The sequence below is a fragment of the Callorhinchus milii genome, unplaced genomic scaffold (genome assembly GCF_018977255.1).
Source record: "Callorhinchus milii isolate IMCB2004 unplaced genomic scaffold, IMCB_Cmil_1.0 Scaffold3, whole genome shotgun sequence".
Classification (NCBI taxonomy): Eukaryota; Metazoa; Chordata; class Chondrichthyes; order Chimaeriformes; family Callorhinchidae; genus Callorhinchus; species Callorhinchus milii.
Window position 1 is genome coordinate 17,022,164 of NW_024704744.1, and position 24,040 is coordinate 17,046,203.

A 24,040-nucleotide genomic window follows, 5' to 3' on the forward strand; every position below is an offset into this window, starting at 1 on the left:
AGCCAGGTACAGGAGCCCACTGAACCGCAACCCAGCATGAGGAGGCTGAGACCAGAAGCAAAAAGAAATAGCTAATGGTAATAAAAATAAAAAACACACTAAATTTTATATAAAAAATAAATAATTCTGCAGTAAAAGAAACGCCATGTGGCCGAAGGGACTTTACGTTCTAATGCATCAGCGACATTGTTGGCGAATTGACTCTCCGACCTTCATTGTAACGGCCATAATGCTATCATTACATCCACAAATGTAAAAATCATTTAATTCTCTGCCACAGACAGCATCCAGTTTGAGTACAAGGAGCTCTGATTAAAAATTCTGCCCTGTGGGTAACACAAGTCACCTTTTCATAGAAGGTGAATATAGTGCAGTTGGCTGTGAAGGACAGGATTAGGCTTACCTGGTCACTGGCCTTCAAGGAGACAACAAAGCTGTGGTTGAGAGTTTCCAGATGAGCTAGTGATTGCTGTAGATGATCCAAAGCCTCTTTATAGCTGATTTGAGAATTCAGTGCAAGTGGGATGCTGCCTTCTGGTCCCCTTTTCAGCTGCTTCTCTCCGATCTGTTTGATTGCTTTTATTGTTCTTTTAGTTATCTCGAACCTGACTTCAACAGTCAGCTGAAATAAAACGGATTTAAAGAACATCAGTGAATGCAATATGTGTGCATGTGTGGGTGAGGGGGAATTGGGAGTTTGTGTCTGTGGAAACTTTAATTTAAACAGATTGCAAGCTTTTCCCCTACATTGGCTTGTTGAAAGAGAAAATTGCATACAACAGTCAAAAAGAGAGTAAGTACTGAATATCACTTTCTATTTGCATAGAATTTGCCAATGTTTTCTTTGTCATTTACTTTCAATATGTTGATGAAAATGTGGGAGGTATAAAATCACTGCTTGTCATTTCAACCTGTAGTACAAATGTTATTCCCGTGTACAAAAAGGGGCAGAAGGATAAACTCAGGAACTAAAGGCCAGTCAGCCTAATGTCAGTAGGGGGGAAACTTCTAGAGATTATAATCCGGGAAACAATAAATTTTCACTTAGAAAAATATGGGTTAATAAAGGACAGCCAACACGGATTTGTTAAAGGCAAATCGTATTTAACAAACTTGGTAAGAGTTTTTTGATGAAGTAATGGACAGGATGGATGAAGATAGCATGGATACAGAACTGGACAGGAGACAGAAAGCAGAGAGTGGTGGTGAACGGTTGTTTTTTTTGACTGGAAGGCAGTGTGCAGTGGTGTCCCCCAGGGTTCAGTATTGGGATCACTGCTGTTTTGATCTATATAAATGACCTGGACTTGGGTATCGGGAGTACAATTTCTAAGTTTGCAGATGATACTAAGCTAGAAAAGGTAGTAAACCACAAGGCGGATAGTAGCACTGCAAATGGACATAGACAGACTGGTAAAATGGGCCGACATGTGGCAGATGAAGTTTAATGTGGAGAAATGCAAAGTGATGCATTTTAGGAGGAAGAATAAGAAGAGGCAATATAAGCTGATGGTACAATCCTAAAGGGGGTGAAGGGACAGAGAGACCTGGGGGTCATATAAGTAAATCTTTGAAAGTGGGAGGACAGGGAGATAGAGCTGTTTTTAAACAAAACATACGGGACACTGGGCTTTATAAATAGGGGCATAGAATACAAAAGTCAGGGATTTATGATGAACCTTTATAAAACACTGGTTAGGCCTCAGCTAGAGACTGTGTTCAGTTCTGGGCACCAAGCTTTAGGAAGGATGTCAAGGCATTTGAGGAGAATTTTTTTCACACAGCGAGTTGTTCGGATCTGGAATGCATTGCCTGAAAGTGTGGTGGAAGCCAATTCGCTAACAACTTTTAAGAGAGAAGCAGATAATTATTTGGGGAGGACAAGTTTGCAGGGTTATGGGGAGAGAGCAGGGGAGTGGGATTGATTTGGATAGCTCTCTTCAAAGAGCCGGCACAGACACAATGGGCCGAATGGCCTCCTTCTCTGCTGTATAATTGTATGATTCTACAGTACTGCTCTGCAATGGGCTACCATATTTTGCAAACTAATTAGATGTTTATGCTATTGTTATGATGTACATTTCGCCCACAAAATATGCAATCAATTCACTTTACAGCATATTCAGCAATGCACTTTGAGATGTCTTGAAGATGTGATAAGGTGCTATATCAAATACAAGTATTATTATTTATTATTATTACATTTAGCATTAGGTTCAACCTGATAATGTAAAATTGAACACTAAGTTTATAGTAACATAACTCTTTGAAAATCAGCGTCCTTTAACCAGACATTTGCAAAACACCAGTGTGACCCTCTGCTTGCACTGTCTACTTCAGTATAACAGCTGGAGATAATGCAATGCACAAAAACAGTTAGTTTAATTACTGGTGCAACGCCAACCCAATATCAGTAAGTCAATTTCAGGATGTGCAACCAAGTAAAGCAGGTGAAAAGCCAGTGCATTTTGGCTGCTGAAGCAACACTGAGCTTATATGCATTGCTGCTCTGAACTTCAAAAAATCCAAAAGATGCAGCTACAAAAACTGACGTTGAAAACAAACTCAGGGTTTCAACCAATTCAACTCTTTGTAAAATGGGACTCAGCAATGCTGGGTGGAGTGTGAGCTTCTGCATATTGTTCCCTGTAATAGACATTATTAACCAATGTCATGATGTGGGTGTTTGCCGACAAAAACACACAATTTGCAGTATATGCTGTGAAGCGGCCTCGCAATGTGAAAAGTGCTATACCAAATGTAAGGATTAATATTATTGCACTGCAGTGTCAGTTATGACACTATTTGGAAAAAGTATGTTTTTCCCCAGTGTTTTGTCCAACAATCCTCCAGATATATTGGATATTCACTTTATGCTGCTTGTGGGACTTTGCTATGCCCAAATTGGCTGCTGAACTTGCCTGAGAATTGATAGTTACTTGTCAGCAATTACCTGTGAAGAACTTTCAATGTTATAGGTGCTACATCAGAAACAACAATTATCATTATTTGTATGAAATAAATTGGTTGAATTGGCTAAAGTCTATGTCAAGAGTCCAATACTGTTTTCCACCGTCCATCACTACCTCAGTGCTACTACCCTCAAGCCTCCTCTATCCTCATGTCAAATAGCAAGTGCGAAGAGATCCTAGACTTCTTTGCCTCAAAAATTGAAAACATCTGCTTGGCTGCAATCATCTTCCCACCACCCCATATCCCCTTCCACCCCAACCAGACCATCCACACAGCCTTCTCCCTCCGCCCCGGATCCTGACACTCCCCCTCCTTATACTCTTTTACCCCCATTTCTCCCTCTTCCCTCTCAACCACAATCACCCACATGAAGTTCACCACCTGCTACCTTGACCCCCTCTCCAGCCAGCTCCTAATCATTCATTCCCCCCTTCTCTCCCACCTGCTGGCCGACACTGTCGACCAGTCTCTCTCCTCAGGCTCTGTTCCACTCCCCCTAAAAACCACTGCCATCACACACCTCCTCAAAACAAATACCCTCGATCCCTCTAATCTCGCACACTACACTCCCATCTCCAACTTACCCTCCCTTGCCAAAGTCCTGGAACACATTGTTGCAGGTCAACTTCAGTCACAACTCTCCCTCCATGAGCCCCTGCAGTCTGGTTTTCGCCCTGCCCACAGCACAGAGACAGCACTTGTCAAAGTCACAAATGACGTTCTCTCTATCTGCGACCAGGGCTTCCTCTGCCGCCTTGTTCTCTCTGCTGCGTTTGACACAGTCAACCACGCCATCCTCCTCCATTGGCTCTCCTCCCTCATCTACCTTAGTGGGACCGCACTCACATAGTTCGAGTCCTACTTAACCAACTGCCTCCATTTCATCTCAGCAAATGGACTCTCCTCCCGCCCCTGCCCGGTGACCTGCAGGGCACCCCAGGGCTCCAACCTTGGCCCTCTTCTTTTCCTTATCTATATGTTCCCTCTGGGCGATGTCATCCACCAACACGGGGTAAACTTCCACATGTATGTGGATGACACACAAATCTACCTTGCCTCCTCCAGTACCAACTCCAGGTCCACTGATGTTTTATCAGCTTGTCTGACAGATATCAAGGCCTGGATGAGTGTAAACTTCCTGCAGGTGAACATGGACAAGATGGAAGCCATGCTCCTTGGCTCCCGTCAACGTCTTCACTCCTGCGGATCTAAACTCAACCTCCTTGGGCTCTCCCTTACACTCACCAAACCAGTGCGCAACTTAGGGGCGCCTGGTTCGACCCCCAGCTGTCCTTCCTCCCCCACATCCGGTCTCTGACTAGGACCACTTTCTTCTACCTCCACCACATTGCCTGCCTCCGACTGTAACTTACCCCAAATGCAGCCAAAACACTCGTGCGTGTGTTTGTCACATCCTGCTTGCTCCTCGCTGGTCTCCCCAGCTCCACTATTCACAAGATCCAGCTCATTCAAAACTCTGCCGCCTGCATCCTGACCTGAACCAAACTCTGTACCCACATCTCACCAGTTCTGGTCGGGCTCCACTGGCTCCCCATCATCGAACGGATCAACTTCAAGATCCTCACTCTCGTGTTCAAATCCATTCACTCCCTGGCACCTCCCTACCTCTCCGACCTCCTCACTCCCCAATCATTCCTCTTTGACTGTGCTTACGGCCACCTCCCCACCGGCTCGGAATCAGGCTCTGCCACTGTTAAGTGCTCTGAGACGCTATACTGCATGGAGGGCGCTAAATGAATGCAAGTTGTTGTTTTCTGAATTGAGACATAGTGGACGACGACTTAGCAACATGAAATACCAAGGACCACATTGCTAAATCTAGTAAAAAGCTTTGTTACACGGATAAGTTATGTCACCCAAAAAAGGGATGAATAACAACAACAACAACAAGATTCCATTTATAAAGCGCCTTTCACGTCAGGAGGACGTCCCAAGAAGGTACTATTATTTGTGTGAATCAATACAGGCATAATTCCTGAATGCCTTTACAATTTTTTAACAGCATTAACCAAAAAAAATGTTTTTTCCTAATTGTGCATGACTTTCTGTCCCTTTTTACTTTATCAAAGTAAAAAGGGACAGAAGGTCATGCACAATTAGGAAAAAAAATTTTTTTTTAAGACACCTGAGATTACATTAATGTGGTGCTATTTTTGTTGATCAGCAGCCATATCAATTTCGTGTTTACCTTATAGTGTGCTGGAGTTTTTCTTGTATAATTTTTAAAAGAACACTTGGGAATGCTGAAGGAAATTAGATGAATCTTTTAAAAAATCCATTTTAATACTTTGTAAACCTACTGATATTTAATGTAATGTCTAGGGAATATTAAACTCAATACAAAAATTAGGCTTTAGGTTGGATTAAATAATCTTTTGCTCACTTTAATAGACTGGAATCTCCAAACATTGTTTTACGCTCCTGCTCTTTTAAAAAAAATGGAAAAGAGAGAGGAAACTGAGGAGGTTAAATCTGTCTAATTATGCAGAACATCTGCAGCACCTAAATACATTATTATCTGGCCGGGTAACCTTGTGGAGTAAATGCTGATGCATACAGTCTTAGAGCTGAAATGTTAATGTAATAAAATGCTAATAGATTCAAGTTCTGTGCAATGGTTTGGCACGTTGAAATACCCGTGCTTCTGTTTGCACAAATTTACTAAATGTTTGCATGTCCTAAAGACAACAATAAATAGAATTTTTGAACAGCCTTTCAGAGTTATGCCGCAGATACTTAATGCAATCCTTAACAATTTTAGTAAAGGCCTTAAGGTTTCCCCAATAAAATCTAGATGTAAAGTGATAAGCATCTTCATTAGCTTGCTAAAATTTGGTAGTATGCATTATTCATGAAAAATAGCATAGATCTTTAAAACATTTACAATACTATGAGATTAGATATGTAGACTTCTGCATTGTGATATTCTTACAAATGTATTTTTTTTTTAATTGTCTATAGTCCCAAAATAATTACAAGTAATTTAAATTTTAGTTTGGACAAACTTATTTTTTCAAAATAGATCATTTTCATTACCTTGCTCACTGCATTAGCCGAGAAAGTGATGCCATCTATGAATCCGACAATGTCTGTAGGGTAAAGCCTGTCAAAGTATTTTGCACACGTGTCGTAGGCATTTAACCATTCGGTCTTTATCTGTGGTTGCTTTTTAATAAGCTGAGGGTCTCCATTCCAGAAAAGCTTACTAAGCCACGTTGCATAAATGGAGCTTGAGGAAAGCATTATTCCATCTTTACCAGGAATTTTGGGTGCCAGTTTAGAAATAGATAAGATGTTCTGGCTGGTGAGAACTGGCTGCAATGGTTCCAAAGGATCAGCATCTCCATCGGTCAGCTTTTTATAGTTAAGGTCTAATAAAGAACACATGGAACACAAAGCAGTAGGATTTCAGTACAATAGGCAAACATATTAAATTACATCCTAAAGCCCGTACCCGTAATTCAATGGTTGTTTTTATCAAACACCAAATCTTGGAGCGCTTTTCTTTATGTTTCAAACCTACCCTGAATCTATCAAGACAAAAGTTATAAGAGATTTGTCTTTGAAGACAATTGGAATCTTTATATCCTTCTCCCTCCTACAAAGTATACAACCTCACCCAGAGTTTAGTCTCAAGTGGCTTACACAAGAAGCCAATAAATTAAAATAAAATTGACTGGTACCATTAAGTGTCAATTCTTTTCCATCTGCCCCACTCTCAATCAAATGCTGCTCCTAGCTAAGTCCTCAGCTTTGGGCAAACTCTTCCTAAGACTATTTCTACCATGATTAATGCAGCAAATGCAATTTAGTCACAGATGGTGGGCTCCTATGATGACCAGTATTCGTCACATCTTCAGAACCGACTACATAACCGATAGTGACAGTGGTGGCTCGGTTGGTAGCAATCTTGTCTCTGGTTGGGGTGTCCTCCTGACATGAAAGCCTTGGGATGTCCTCCCAATGTGAAAGGTACTATATAAATTTGTTGTTGAGTTAGAAGATTGTGGGTTCAAGCCTCATGTAGGTACTGTAAACTCAGCTTGTCTAGGCTGACACTCCAATGCAATACTGTGAGTATTCTGCATTGTTGGAGCATCCTTTGCATGAGATGTTAAAATTTAGGCCCCTCTGCCTCTTCAGGCAGGTATTACAGATTCCACAGAAGTATTCAAAAAGAGAAGTGAGTTTCTCCCGGTGTCCTGGCCAACAATACCCCAAATTAAATTTGTCACTTCACACTTCAGTTGTTTGTGGGATGTTTTTATGTGCAAATTGGCTGCTGCTTTTGTCTACAAAATACAGTCACTACACTTTACAGTATATGTTGTGAGGCACTTTGAAATATGAAAGGTACTATATCAAATTTAAGGATTATTAGATTTATTTATTGTGAGTAATCCCAATATGGGTAATGGAATGAAATTTCATAATGGAGACAACTAATTAATAAAGTTTTCCATAATTTTAGTGTATTGATCTAACATTAATTTACATCACTGAACCCTGACCACATTGAACCCTTTCCACTGTCCTTGCAACATTGTGTTTAATCAGATATTTCTGATCTCTATCTAAAAAAAATTTCTTCTTATGTTAACCCAATATCTATCCAGTTTGCAAGTTTATTAACTGCTTTTGCCAAGCGTCTATTTTATATTTTGGAAGAACACACAGAACCATTCTGATCTCTAGTCTTGCTTGAAGCTCATTAATTTTATACTTGCATTCTTTGATTCTCTGATCATTCTAAATGCAATAGCCTGATTATATATACATTATCTCTGCCACTCAGGAATTTAAAGACTTGGACCATGTCCTATCTTAATCTTCTTTTAAGCGACAACAAAAAGTTCAATTTCATGGGTATCAGTTCATAAATTAGTTTTAAGGTCTTCAGTCATTTCTGGTTGCTCTTCTTCAGTCTCTTTCCAATGGAGCAGAGCCCTTTTGATAACAAGATGACCAAAACTATACATGAAAATTAAATGTAGCCTAACCAATGAGCTGTACAAGATTAAAGTAAGCAGTTCTAACATAATTAAATGGCTTTATATGCATGCTGGTACTTCTTGATATGAGCTTCCCAATGATGCATACTTTTAGTGAATGGTCAACAAACACACTCAAATTTTTAAAAAATCTTTCCATTCACTAAGTAGGCATTCATTCACTTAATATCCATTACCTTACAATTATTGAGTTCCAAAATGATGCACAAGAGCTATTATAATGTTTACAGTAATTTCTGAACCTCTTTGATCCAATCCTTTCCAAATATTTTAAATGGACAATGGCTTTCCTCACCTGGTTGACTATTTTGGTTGAAATCTAGTGATGGATGAATGATAACAAAAAAAAGCATTTATTTTTCTATCTTTTTAACTGTTTAATACTTTAAAACGGAATTTAAAATCAATAGAGAATCAAAAATATATTAAACTTGAATGAATCTAAGAACAAGTACTATTTTAAATAATATTTTCCCAAGTTACATATTAGTTCCTGATGTCTTGATCCATTAATTAACCAATTTTATTTGGACAGATACTAACATTGTCATTCAATGTCACACATTGCATAATCTGTGGCGCACTAAGTCTGACTGCTACAAGAATCCTTCTTTCCATAAGTAGGTCTTCCTGCTTCCACACTACAAGACTGGTGAAACCTTCCATTTTTATCATAATGCTTACGAGAATTTAAATGACTTTATTGCGCACATAAAATTTTCTGAGGAATAGAAAAGGATATTATGGTGAACATAGCAGTTTTTATTCTCAACCTCACCTATCCATCTTCTCACCACACCCCTCAATAAAATGTAGCCTTCAATACGTTTGTCTTTGAATAGTTGGGTGACTTACCAGTTGCAACAACCTTCAGCTTCTTTAGCAGCCTTATGTGAATTTCTGGCTTAATGAGGTGTTTTACATATTCTGTACAACCACAGTTTTCCAACAGGGTAAAGTAGTAAAGCAGTCTCACGTGATCCACACCATCAATACTTGGATAAACATACTTTGTCATGTGCTCAAGAAATGCTTCCGGATTAGTTTTCAATGTGGCAAAAAGTTCAAGAGCCTGGACTCTGCCCTCAATTTCTGCCGTTGAAAGCCTGTTGATTTGGGTTTGGAGATTAAAAAAAACATATTTAAAAATGAGAAATTTGCAATTGGCTGGAGTGACATAACCCAAGATGTATGGAGCAAATCTTTAGCGTTGAAACGATAAGTAAACAAACTTCAGACGACAGGAAGCATCATGTCCTGAGGCCAACTTAAGAACAAATTAACCCAGTCATACGTGTGGCCTCTTGATTTACAACATCACCCTCAAAGGTAACTGATTTAGAAATACTGCAGCGTGAGTTGGTGATTTAACCAATACAACAACGACAGCACTTATACAGCGCCCGCCACGCAGAATAGCATCTCAAAGCGTTTAACAGTGGCGGAGCCTGATCCCGAGCCGGGTGTGGGGAGGTGGCCGTAAGCACGGTCGAAGAGGAAGGTCTTCGTAGAATCAAACAGCAAAGAGAGAGGCAATTCGGCACATTGTGTCTGTGCTGGCTCTTTGAGAAGAGCTATCCAAATTAATCCCACTCCCCCGCTCTTTGAAAAGAGCTATCCAAATCAATCCCACTCCCCTGCTTTCTCCCCATAACCCTGCAACCTTGTCCTCCCCAAATAATTATCTACTTCTCTCTTAAAAGTTGTTAGCGAATTGGCTTCCACCACACTTTCAGGCAATGCATTCCAGATCCGAACAACTCGCTGTGTGAAAAAAATTCTCCTCACTTCCCCTCTGTTTCTTTTAACAACCATTTTAAATCAGTGTCCTCGGATTACCGACCCACCTGCCAATGGGAATAGTTTCTCCTGGTTCATCCTATCAAATCCACTCATAATTTTGGAAACTTATATTAAGTCTCCTCTTAATCTTCTCTGCTCCAAGGAGAATAATCCTACCTTCTGTAGCCTCTCCTGGTAACTGAAGTCCCTCATTCCTGGTACCATCCTGGTAAATCTCCTTTGCACCCTCTCCAATGCCTTGACATCCGTCCTAAAGCTTGGTACCCAGAACTGAACACAGTACTCCAGCTGAGGCCTAACCAGTGTTTTATAAAGGTTCATCATAAATCCCTGACTTTTGTATTCTATGCCCCTATTTATAAAGCCTAGTATCCTGTATGTTTTTTTTAAAACAGCTTTATTTCCCTGTCCTCCCACTTTCAAAGATTTACTTATATGACCCCCAGGTCTCTCTGTCCCTTCACCCCCTTTAGGATTGTACCATCAGCTTATATTGCCTCTTCTTATTCTTCCTCCTAAAATGCATCACTTCGCATTTCTCCACATTAAACTTCATCTGCCACATGTCGGCCCATTTTACCAGTCTATGTCCATTTGCAGTCTGCTACTATCCTCCTTGTGGTTTACTACCTTTTCTAGCTTAGTATTATCTGCAAACTTAGAAATTGTACTCCCGATACCCAAGTCCAGGTCATTTATATAGATCAAAACAGCAGTGATCCCAATACTGAACCCTGGGGGACACCACTGCACACTGCCTTCCAGTCAAAAAAAACAACCGTTCACCACCACTCTCTGCTTTCTGTCTCCTGCCCAGTTCTGTATCCATGCTACCACTGTCCCATTAATACCGTGGGCTTCTATTTTGCTTACAAGTCTCTTATGTGGCACTTTATCAAACGCCTTTTGAAAATGCATATAAACTATATCAACGGCACTACCTTCATCCACCCTGTCCATTACTTTATCAAAAAACTCTTATCAGGTTTGTTAGACATGATTTGCCTTTAATAAATCCGTGTTGGTTGTCCTTTATTAATCCATATTTTTCTAAGATGGAGCTTGAAAAAGGGGAGAGAGGGGGCAAGGTGGAAGACTTGAGGGAGAGTGCTCCAGAGTTTCGGTGCATAGTGGCTGAAAGCATTAGCTGATGAAACTTTCATGGAAACGAATGATAATTGTATCCAATAATTCTATCTTTATCAAGAAACATTTACAAGGGTGGTTTTAACAGAATGGGCAGCTGTTACATATTCCACAAACAGGTGTCTTCCTTGATTTAGACAGGTGTTTAATACCCATCACCGTCCTTAAGAGGTTCAAAACCAAATCTGTATATTTATGGTTTTCATTTTGTCTGGAACAAAATGCAGGCTCTAATTACCCATTCCCAGAATTTAGGCTCAGGTTTGGCTTGGGGATCTTAGAGTAAGTATTGGGCTACTACTGTAGTTTAACCAGTTAAAATCACACATCTTACCATTGCAAACAGTTGAAAGTTTCCAACTACTTATCCGACTAGGATTATGCTACTTATTAGGGCTTTGTTTACAGGAGCAAATGGCGAAAAAAATCCTAGCCCCAGTGACTGATCTGCTCCTAAAGTCCCTCGAATCAGCCACACTAGCTGGTTAGTTATTAACAGTGCTTTAGACCAGGGGTTCCCAAACAGGGGTCCGCAAACCTCGGGGGCCCAGAAGATCATTTCAAGGAGGCCGGGGAGTATGAGGCACAATGGCGGTCCAAAGGCTAAGGAAGCCTAACTGGACTATAGAATCCTGCTCCGGTAGAGAAGCAGATTTGAAAGTTGCATTCCCACAGTTCAAGTGTAAGGTATTTCAGGACAGCCTTTTGTGGAGGCTGTGAGGGAGATCTTGCTGCAGGAAGCTCATTTAGCCTGAGTGGAGGGGGGGGGGCATCCATATTCAGAATACATAATGTCCTGGGTGTTCCAAGCCAAGCCAGTTCAGAAACCCCTGCCTTGGACTGCTGAGTACTTTCCTAGCTCAAGAACCAAACTTTCATTTGAAGGCATGTCACCTTGTAGCTAACTCAATCCCAGAGTCATGTCTACCCTCCATTTTTGGAAGTGCCGTCCTTCAGATCGACGTTAAACCAAGGTCCCATCTGCCTATTCAGGTGGACCCTAAGGATACCATGGCATTATTCAAAAAGAGAAGGGAGTTTTCCCAGTCTCCTGACCAAAAGTCCCCAGATATTATTGATCATGTACTTCATGGATAGTTGTGAGACATGCCTGTGAAAAAATGGCTGCTTACAATTTTTAAACTACAAAATAGTCACGACACTACAATAAATCCTGTGAAGCACTTAAGAGACATTTAATGACATGATATGGTGGTATATCAAATGCAAGGATTGTTATTATTACTAAGCTTGATTGCAATACCCCCTCTGAGATTTATGTTTTAAACTCAGAACAGATCACATGACATTTGGGACTACATGTATCTGTACGGTTTAGTTTCAAACAGTGTCATTTACCAATTGAGCCACTAGTTTTAGCTGAATTAAAAAAAAGTAGAAATCCATCACTAAAATTTTCTGATGCATCATGTCCTTAAGAATCCCACATTTTTAGGACTCCCTTGTGAATAATGAACATTAAAGTGCCCTTCCCCATTATCATGCTGTTGAATGACTCCCAAATGTAAGGTTATAGAGCGACGACGACTGTGCAGTCATCAAAGTCCAATTACCTTAGCATAAATTGATTCTGTTGAACTGCCTATCGTATAAATCACACTGGATTAAGAGTGCAAAGTCAGCATGTCAAATGTATACAAAATAAAAGTGAAAACAATTACCAAAACACAGCGGAGAGACACAATTGCTAATGAAGCTACTATTTAGCTGCTTACCCACTGTCTGTGAAAAGGAACTCCAAATGCGTCATGTAAAGCTCCCAGAGTGGGATGCTGTAACGCTGAGCCAGAGACAGAGAGATCTTGTACACATTTTCCTCCAGAGTTCTATCAAAAACAATTCAATCCGAAAAGGTTAAAGCATAAAGATATTTACTCAGCAAATTCATACAAGCCATCCTTGGTGGAGAAGAAAAATAACACTACCCATTGATCCATTTCACATTATGTATAATGTGAACCAGTCTCCTTAATTTGGTATAGAGCAAGCGAGAAACCTTGGTTGATTTCCTGGTAGGACAAAATGTTGGGCAAGTTTCCTTACTTCACACGCCTCTGTTTACCTAGCAGTAAGTAGGAACCCGGTTGTTAAGCATCCCATGATCAATTTTCCAGGGGTTATAATTTGTTCAAAAAAAAATTGGTCACTTCAATCCCCGACTGTTTGTGGAACACTGTTGTGTGCAATTGGCTGCCGCATTTCACCCACAAAATATCCAGTCAATTCACTTTACAGTATATTCTGTGAAGTGCTTTGAAAAGATGTGATAAGGCACTATATCAAATGCAAGGATTATTACTGTATAATACAGAAGATAGGAATATGTTGCCTTTTCATGTCTGTGTTTTTCAAGTGCAGATTAGATGAAGGTAAGATCAAAGTTACAAGAGAGATCAGCTCTGTTCTAGTTCACTTAACAGAAAGGAACACTCACGGAAGTCTCTTAAATTGATTTTTCATTTCCCCAGATAACTAATTCAGCAGTCTATGTGATTAAAATTCCAGGAACGTCCTTTCAATTAATCATGTATAGAGCTGAAGACATTTTTTGGTAAAAATATAAAAATAATAAAATGACATGAAGTTTATCATTGGGGTGCAAATGTGGTATCTCAAGAAGGAGCCAGAAATAGCGATAACTGAATGTGCATCACCTATCCTACTTCTAGGGATGTGTCGGAACAGGGTTCCTATGGGTCGGTCTGACACACATCTATTTAATTTACCTGCAGGAGTTACTAACTGAGATAGAAATACCATTTCTCTATTAGGGCGAAACCTTGGGCAAGTTTCCTTACTCCACACAGAGCCTAATAATAATCCCTCCAAAAAAACAAAACAATAATAAATTGGTCATTTTCAATCTACGACTGTTTGTGGGACATTGCTGTGCGCAATTGGCTGCCGCGTTCGCTCACAAATATACAGTCAATTCACTTTACAGTGTGTTCTGTGAAGCGCTTTGGGACGTCCTCCCGACGTGAAACGCGCTATATCAAATGCAAGGATTAGGTCATGCAGGAGTTTCCTGGGTTGACTTCACCTTGGATTCTCATTCCCAATGGAGAAACACCACTCTGCTACCACTGTACTATGCTACTATACTTACAGCAATTAGGATCTGACATTTGAGGAATTGTGCCAGAAATTTGTACCTTAACACTTTGCAGCTATTCCAGCTAGTATTTCTTTATTGAAGAGCCAAATATCAGGATCATATTTAAAGAAGAAAAACAGACTGATATTTTTTGTGCTGAAATTACAGTAAAATGCTTCTGAATCATTTAGCACAACTAATTTTATACTTACTCTGCTAAGCCTAGAATGGTTTCCCTTTTATATTGGCCATCTGCTGAAAATCGTTGTACATCCACTCCTTTCCCAAGACCTTGAAGTGTCTGAGCTTGTGTGAAGTCTGTCAGTCGCTCATTATAGCAGTTAAGGTGATAAATCAGTACCTGAAGTTCTTCTGACCAATTTGTATCTGCATTTTCAGTCACATATTTTGTGACCATTTTAATTACCTCTTTTGGATCAGCCTGGAAAATGTCAGAAACACTGATGAGAGTTTAACACAGTTTTGTAGAGATAAAATAATTTGTTCAAACTCGAACTCACCAGATATCTGCTGAGATACTTGAAAATATAGTCATGTGAGTTATTTCTCTTGGAGGTGAATGAGTTATCAGAGTTTCACTATAATTACCTGTTAATTACACTCACAGTGATTAATTCCATTTAGTGATTAAAAAGGCAGTGGACCGAAAGATACTACAACACTTCATGTAAGCCCAGCTCTTGGACACGATAAATAAATTACCAAATTCAGTCCAAAGAATGGCATGCCTTTTTGTCCAACCTATAAAACTAGATGAAGATGTTGATATTGGACTGAAAACTGAGTGTTTTAAAGTCCTAATCCAATTTCTTTGTACAATCTCCAACACATTCAAGAACCCTGCAGCATGTATTCTCTCCTGCACCAGGATCCACATATCCATCACACTCACCCTCACCAGGCACAAGTAGAATACTGAGCGAGTTTACGGTTTAGAGCACAGCTTGGTAAGGAGCGGATTTGGGTGAGGTTCTGAAATCTGAATGGGATTGAGGTGGGAGTGTTGCTTGGTGTAATATTGAATGTGGAGCAGGATACGGCTGGGATCAGAGCTTGAATCCAGTGTTCAGGACTCAGTTAAGGTTAGATTAAATAAAATCCATCTGAAAGCATTACTGAAATGGGATAAATGAACCAAATCTATTCTAAAATGTAAGTAGTGGCAACATCGGGATATGTAAAATATTCTTTGTACAGTATTTTCGTGATTTATTGTACTGTCAAGGTTTACATAAGCAGACTTTGGATTTGCTTAAAAAGGTTTCATTAGTCAACTCAGTTTACAAGTCATTAATTAGCAAAGGTAGTTATTGATTTGTTAAAATGCTGAAGTAGTAAGTCAATCTGACATATATCATTCAAGATAATTTTATTTTAGCATCAACTATCACCCTGTCGATATTTAAAACAGATAAGATTGGAGTATTTTAGTGCAAAGCAATAAACATAGAATTGAATAAATTCTAGGCATAAATATGTGTTTCTGATGTGGTTATATATTCCTTTCTTTCTCTCTTATTGATTTACAGGTAATTACTTGAGGGAGAGAAACACAGCCCTCAGCGATAAGATGCAATGCAATCTCAGCACTACCTGCGACAAACGATATTTCAATTAGAAAGCAATACTTCTACTACAGCTGCTTTAATTTCTGAGAGAGGGGCAAGAACACTAACCCTGTAGAGTGGATGACATTTGTCCTTGAAACATGGACTTAAATGGACATAGATCTGCAGAGCATAGTAGTATCCAGCCAACTGGAGAGACAAAGCTGAATGAGGTTGCTTCTCAAAACACTTATTGGCATCTGCAACCTGTTGGAAAAATTAAAGAGAAAACAGAATGTCATTAAGAGTTTGTGTAATATCGCACAAATATTAACAGTACAATAATGTACAACTTCAATATTGAGTGAATAACAGAAAACTGACATTCTCATTACAAATATTTTCGTTGAAGTCTGTTTTAAACCATATCTTATATAAGTGATATTATAATCCATTTATGAGGCAGGCAAACAAAGTTAAGCGGTGAATTACAATTCAAAAATACAATACAAATTTACATTTATATAACACCATTCACATGGGGAGGGCTTCCCAAGGCTCTTGACACTTCTGGCTTGGTACCCATGGGAATAGAAGACTGAAGAAGTGGTCAAACATCTTTAGTTATTGTCATTTGAGAAATGCAAGGCACTGCATAAAAGACGCAAACAAAAGAGGTGCAGGAGGGACAGAACTTGCCAAGAGAAAAGCTGAAAGTGACTCATAACTCACCATATCTAAACAGTGTGAGGAACAATAACTATGGCAACCAGGATACTGGGCTATATTGCCAAATCAGTTAAGTTCAGATCCCACTCATCAATCTCAATCTGCACAGTGCTTCGATTATGTCACATGTGGCGAATTAAGTGTAGTTCTGGTCACTGTGACATAAGGGGCTGCTGAAAATAATAATAATCCTTGAATTTGATACAACGCCTTATCACTTTGTTGAGACATCTCAAAGGGCTTCACAGAATATATATTTATAAAGAGAATTCACTATATACTTTGTGGGCAAAACACGGCAGCCAATTGCACACAGTGGTGTCCCACAAACAGTCATGGATTGAGTGACCAAATTTTTTTTTATATAAAACGGATTATTGCCACAGAAAAGCGATTCAACAATCGAGTTCCTACTTACTACTAGCTAAACAGAAGCACGTGAAGTAAGGAAACAATCTCCCAAATAAAATTGGTCATTCACTTCATGGTTATTTGTGGAACAATGATGTGCACTGCTGCTGCATGTATGTACAAATACAGTCACTCCACTTTACAATATACACTGTGAAGCACTTTTTAAGACTTCCCTCATGATGTGAAAGGCACAATGTCAAATGCAAAGTTATTATTAGTGTACCCATACCATACTGCCCCAATATTGATTTACACGGTATTCTCAAAGCAGTCTTTTGATGTTGTCTTTGAAAAACGTGAAGCCTGCTCTAGATCAATACAGAATCTTGGGTTTGGTGCAACCATCTCACCATCAGGTGACTCTCCCTATAAATAATGTCCAATTCAACTTGGAAAGTGTTTCTGTTCTTCCAAGTTGCTTGGTTCAAATTCTAGGGCCCAGAAATTCCACGTGAAGCCTATTAGAACTTTAGGATCATGCAGAATTCAGGAAAATTCTAAATATCTTCAGAATTTGAATTTGGTTTATTTTAAGAACTATGGAAAACATTCACAAGATCTGCATGGAGAAAACAACATTCATTTTGTTGGCAGTAAGTATTTGTTCTCAGACTTCCTATTTATTTATCAGCATTGATTTACCTTCAGGATCCAAATTTATAGATTCAAAATGCACTGATGGCAGTGACCACAGTTGATGATACATATCTTGACAGAACAACACTAGTTAAGCAGTACTTCCAGCAAACTATAGTGAAAATGTTCCTTGCATCCAAGAAAGCTTCAGCTCTGAAAGCTCATAATGAATCTATCCATATTTACAACTGATTGGCCCCCACTATCTGAACAATTTGGTCTGATTTACATTTGCTGTCAGACAAGGTCTTCTCTTACAACTCATTGATATTCATATTGTTGATATTCCTCATCATTTGGCGTGGAGAGGAATGGCAGCTAGGGTGTACATAGTTTATGAAAGACCCCTGGAAATTTATCACTTTCATTAAAGAGGTAATCATTTTTTGGTCAGCCAAGCATCTGACACAAGTGCAAACCAATCACCATGCTTAAAAGTATCCAAACCAAACCGAGAATTCCATGTATTCCACCTACAAATGGAAATCGCAGAGATAGATTGTTGGAATGGGATTTACACTCTCTCCCTGGAGGGACGCATCTGCTTACCTAATTCCGGAAAGTATTAGGCGCAGGCTGGCAAGAGCCAAGGCTTGGAGACCCCAGAGTATGCATTGGGGTACTGCTGTAGTCTAAAAAGCTAATACTGCATAGCTTGATCGCATCATTGATCGCCCAAGATTTCCCACTGCTTATCCAGCTGGGCTTTGGCTTGCGGGGCTGGCAAGAGTTGAGTGAGAGGATTCTCTGCCCCAGTCACTGGTCGGCCTTTCCAAGTGCTACCAATGAGCCAGGCTGGCTGTACTGTCATTAGCAGTGCCCTGGAGTACTGCGGACCCGGCTGGCTCAGGAACCACCACCTGGGATTCAGATCTTGTTCTGAGGAGGCCTTTGTCACAGCTTTTGAACTGCTGCTTGTTTCATTTTATACTTAAAATGATTAATTTGCTACTTTTTTAAATATATTGTGCCATAAGGGATTAAGTGAGATGCAACCTTTGAGAGGGTCAGTCTTCGACCTCACTTTGTTAGTTTTGCTGAGAACTGCATTTGAATCTCAATTGTCCAGAGATATAGTGCTGACTTGTTAAGTGACATCTCATCCGTTTCATTACTCAAAGTAGCACAATATTGATAACGCACAGACCTTTAGAATTCACTATAGCTAGAATTAAGGTTTGCCCAAACTTTGTTTTTACTTACTTTTGGAAACAAAATTGGCTTTAAAACAGCTTAAGAAGACCTTATCTATATTATAATAACTCCCTTGACATGGTGATGGGGAAATGTAGAGGCTGCGTACTATATGCAGTGCAAGTATTGTGGCAACATGCAAGTTCCTTTTGAAGTTTCTGCAAGAATCCTTCCATAAACTAGGCAGCTAAAGCAGTTTCCCAAGCTTTTACCATGTTGGCTGTTCTTAACAGTGAGATCAGTCAAATAAGCCCTTGGGTGCTGTAAATTACAAAAGTCTTCAGAGTGTATCTGTCATTGAGAACCCCAAGATCCTCTTTTCCACCACAAATTATCTTTCCACTTCTGTTTGCAATCCCAGGTCCCAATCGTCTGCAGCTTAACATGAACTAGACAGAAGCTATTTTCCTCAGTTCCTGCCAATATCACCTCACCTCTGACTCCAACCTCCTCAACCTCTTGGGCGTAATTCTCAAACTCACCAAACATGTGTGCAACTACGATATGCCCACTTCATTCAGCTAACAAGCGCATTCTACATCTCTCCTGGCCTCGGTAATACCAAGATGAAGTAGGATCAGGATGTGTATCATTGTACAGAATTTGTGTTCAAAATACAACTCTTTAACTTGTATTTTTTCAAATAAATAGCAGAAGGAATTTACAAAATACACAAGAAAAGGTTTTATAACATTTCTTCCTGGTTAGATCTTCGTAATATGACCTAGAGTATCATACCTGTGGTAAGGCCAGAAGATAGCCGAGAGCCAGAGTCATATCCTTTGGTAAAGCATCACTGGCTAGTTGTAAAAGAACTGCCAAAACAAAAGTAAACAAAAGAAAAAAATACAAGATCAGAAATTCTCAAATAGGCTACAGTACAATAACAATCCAGTAAAAGCTTATTGTAAATCCGTTACAAATATCATGTCACAGATGCTGACTATCATTGTAACTGAACACAACAAGAATTCTATTAAAATTATTAGCCTCTTACTGTGGAACTCAGTATTAATCTTATATTTTGAATTAAAAGTACTTAATCTAGTAGTACAAAATTAATTTTACTTCAACAATAGAAAATATCCAATTTGATGACTGCATTCTTTTGACTTTTTGAGGGACACTGCTGTGCGCAATTGGCTGCTGCGTTTCACCCACAAAATATACAGTCTCTACAGTATATTCTGTGAAGCGCTTTGAAACACCTTAGCAACATAAGGTGCTGTATCAAATGCAAGAATTATTAGTATTATTATTTACGGTTGTTGGTTGTTAGGTTGTTAGTCTGTTAAAGTTGCTTCCGATACCCTTTAAAGGAAGATTATGATATTGTAAGAAATCAGTAAAGTTATTTAAAACTTCGATAATTCCAGCAAGTCTGAATTTGCAGTGAATGCAGTTAGTGGGAGATTGGAACTGGAGGAGATTGTATAGCTAGGGTGGAGGGACAGCGTGAGGGGATTTAATGGCCAGTATAAGAATCTTGATGTCAATCTGCTGTGACAGGGAGTCTGGTGAGGATTAAGTGATAGACGAGGATGAGGAATGCAAGAGATGACATGGACTATGAAGTTCTATATTAGATGAAGCTTCAGAAGAGTAGAAATAGCATGGAAAGCATTAGGGAAATTAAGTCTAGAGGAGATGAAGGTGTAAATAAGAGTATTATCTGGGAATGTGAGGAAAAGGGGGAGTAGGCAATGTAGATGAAAGTAGAGATAGGCTGTTCTAGTCAGATTTTAAAAAGAATCATGGAATTATACAGCACAGAAAGAATGCCCATCGTGTCTTTGTCAGGTCTTTGAAAAGAACTATCCAAATCAATCCCGCTCCCCTGCTCTCTGCCCATAGCCCTGCAAACTTGTCCTCCCCAAATAATTATCTACTTCTCTCTTAAAAGTCGTTATTGAATCGGCTTCTACCACACATTCAGGCAATGCATTCCTGATCCGAACAACTCGGATAAACATAATTGTGTAATTATTGTGTAATTTACACATAATTGTGTAATTTCACACATGCTATGTGAAAAAAATTCTCCTCACCTCCCCTCTGTTTCTTTTAACAACTATTTTAAATCGATGTCCTCGGGTTACCGACCCACCCGCCAGTGGAAATAGTTTCTCCTTTTCCACCCTATCGAAACCCCTCATAGTTTTGAAAACATCTATTAAGCCTCCTCTTAAACCTTCTCTGCTCCAAGGAAAATAATCCTAACTTCTCTAGGCTCTCCTGATAACTGAAGAACCTCATTTTTGGTACCATCCTGGTAAATCTCCTTTCCACCCTCTCCAATGCCTTGACATATTTCCTAAAATGTGGTGCCCAGAGCTGAACACAATAGTCCTGTAGCTCAGTGGTTAGAGCACTCACTTTGCAAGTGAGAGAAACTGAGTTCAATTCCAGGCAGGGCGAAACCTTGGGCAAGTTTCCTTACTCCACACGCCTAATAATAATCCCTCCAAAAAAACAAAACAATAATAAATTGGTCATTTTCAATCCATGACTGTTTGTGGGACATTGCTGTGTGCAATTGGCTGCCGTGTTCGCCCACAAATATACAGTCAATTCACTTTACAGTATATTCTGTGAAGCGCTTTGGGACATCTAGAAGACGTGAAAAACGCTATATCAAATGCAAGGATTATTATTATTATTACTCTAGCTGAGGCCTAAACAGTGTTTTATAAAGGTTCATCATAACTTCCTGACTTTTGTATTCTATGTCCCTATTTATAAAGCCTAGTATCTTATATACTTTTTTTAAACAGTTTTATCTACTTGTCCTGCCACCTTCAAAGATTTACTTATATGAACCCCAGGTCTCTCTGTCCCTTCACCCTTTTAAGATTGTACCATCAGCTTATATTGTCTCTCCTCATTCTTCCTCCCAAAATGCATCACTTTGCATTTCTCCACATTAAACTTCATCTGCCACGTGTCGGCCCATTTTAACAGTCTTTCTATGTCCTCTTGCAGTGCTACTATCCTCCTCACTGTTTGCTACTTTTCCTCGCTTAGTATAATCTGCAAACTTGGAAATTGTACTCCCTATACCCAAGTCCAGGTCATTTATATAGATCAAAAACAGCAGTAGTCCCAATAAGGACCCCTGTGGGACACCAGTGCACACTTCCCTCTTGTCAGAAGAGCTGAAGGTCAATAGCAGCTGGGGGGGGGGGGGGGGTATGTTGATGAGTTTAGAGCCGAAGGCAAGAAAGCTCTGAGTGAAGCCAAGCAAGCTGCCTTTGCTTTGTTTGTGTTCACATTCAGCTGAAGGGAGTCGAGGCTCATAAAGGACTTGATGTCTGATAAGCTTCATCAGAAACCTAGAGCAACAGAAAGCTTTGCAGAAGGAATGAATTAGTACTAGTGTCATAAACAATTAATGTTCTTAGGAAGTGACCTTATTAGTGAATGCACTTAGGAGTTCAACTCCCAAATGTAAGTAGGTCTCCATCGATGCATGATTGACTGAACACGACAGCAGTGCCACTTTATTTCCAGGCACTCCATTGTCATCTTAACGGCTGCCAATTAAAGAATAATTAAATGTTTGGAGTGCAGTGATTATATATTCCAGGAAAAGAATGCACCATCCTTATAAGCAGAATAAAATATGCCTTCTAGATTTTATTAACAACATTAGGAATGGATAATATGTTTTTCAGCATTTTGTTTGTAATCAAAACATAAATATATGCTTTAATGAGCTGAATAATTTAAAATAAATAGTTCTGAGTAATGAAGTTTCTCTTCTAATAGCGTCTCAGTACAATAGTTGCTTTTGCAGTGTTGCATTTAGAAACAAAAATATTCTTCAATTAAACCAATTGAATAAGCAACAGAATCAGGATAAATACATGGAATAAACAATGCCTAGACGCGGCATCAAATTCTGCTGTTGTCAAAATTATTTTGAATTGTCATACCGAATAGCTCTAATTTTAAGAAAATCCTATAATGCCAAGGGATCAAGAGTTTAAATTAACGTATCTAATCAGCTCTATTCAAACAAAAAGCAAATAGCAAGAATTAAACATTTTCCAAACAATTTCTAACATACAAATCCCACAAGTCCTTTTCTTTTTATTTCCCCCTCCCTCGCTGAAGGTTCCACAAGCATTGGTTTTCCTCTGGCATCTTGCTCTTGTGGTCTCTCTGCTTATCTCAACTGGGGCAGCCAAAGTCCGCACGCTCATTTGACTACTGCATCTCACCCAAGCCCAATTCTACTCTTTCCCGATTATCACATATACGCACATTCCAGGCACCCTTACTGGATAGCAATGAAAGAAGGAAGCTCAACTATTACCTTCTCCTTCCTAGCTAAGGAGGTGCTAATGCCAAGTGCTTTCTCAACAGAGCAGGAAGCCCCAGAAAGCTGCATTCAAATTTATAATAATAATAATCCTTGCATTTGATATAGCGCTTTTCACGTCTTCTAGATGTCCCAAAGCGCTTCACAGAATATACTGTAATGTGAATTGACTGTATATTTGTGGGCGAACGCAGCAGCCAATTGCACACAGCAATGTCCCACAAACAGTCGTAGATTGAAAATGACCAATTTATTATTGTTTTTTTTTTGGAGGGATTATTATTAAGGAAACTTCCCCAAGGTTTCGCCCTGCCTGGAATTGAACTCAGGTCTGTCGCTTGCAAGGCGAGTGCTCTAACCACTGAACTACAGGACTCCACAATTTGGATAATAAGACCAAGCCACTGTATGTCTCAGTGCTGCAACCTTATCCACTAAGTCTTTTGAGTAGTTAGATGAGCCCTTTCTCAGCACAAAGTGGACATAGGGACAAATCCTAATTTGGAATTAACCAATTGTCTAGCTCCACCTGCACATCAGAGCTAGACAGTTGGTTACTTTCAAATTAGAGTTGTCTCATACCCACATCTGATCTTCCTACAGTTGGTTTTGGTGATAGTGTTGCAAACAATAGATTATTTGTTAGAAATAAGCCTAATTGTGTCATACAAACAGAGAAGTGTGTTTTGACTTAATTTTGTCCTCATAGCAAGAACAAGGCCCTTTGCAACCAAAATTAGTGTTTTGTGATTCACGTTTTCATTAATATGAACAACTAATCGACAAATAATAATGTGCAAGTTTTGTCATTCTAACCCAAGTAAGCTAGGAGATAGAATGGCAACTATTGGGAAAAAATGAATTTATCACAATTTTCAGTAGAAATTCTTAACGACTCTGTCCTTAAACTTGATGAGCCAATACAGGTAAATCTGTAGAATTTACAACACACAGGTAATTTTTTTAAGCTAATGCTGTCAAAGCGGAAATCTCCAAGGTGAGTAATTATGCAGATGGGGAAGGCGGGTAGAGATTCTAATGGACAACCCTAAATTTATGAAATACTAAATTAATAAAGTACAACATCATTATAAACCAGCTT

General features: G+C 39.3%; 1 protein-coding gene across 1 annotated transcript in view; it reads right to left on the bottom strand.

Annotated features, from left to right (window-relative positions):
* Positions 1-24,040, bottom strand: part of nbas (NBAS subunit of NRZ tethering complex) — a 122,699-nt gene that overhangs the window by 27,543 nt on the left and 71,116 nt on the right. Inside the window, exons 38-44 of the mRNA XM_042332778.1 lie at positions 19,353-19,429; positions 15,771-15,908; positions 14,286-14,515; positions 12,692-12,802; positions 8,862-9,112; positions 6,031-6,365; positions 404-622 (exon numbers count right to left, since the gene is read on the bottom strand). Coding sequence (XP_042188712.1) covers positions 404-622; positions 6,031-6,365; positions 8,862-9,112; positions 12,692-12,802; positions 14,286-14,515; positions 15,771-15,908; positions 19,353-19,429 — 1,361 coding nt within the window. The remainder of the gene's footprint in view (positions 1-403; positions 623-6,030; positions 6,366-8,861; positions 9,113-12,691; positions 12,803-14,285; positions 14,516-15,770; positions 15,909-19,352; positions 19,430-24,040) is intronic.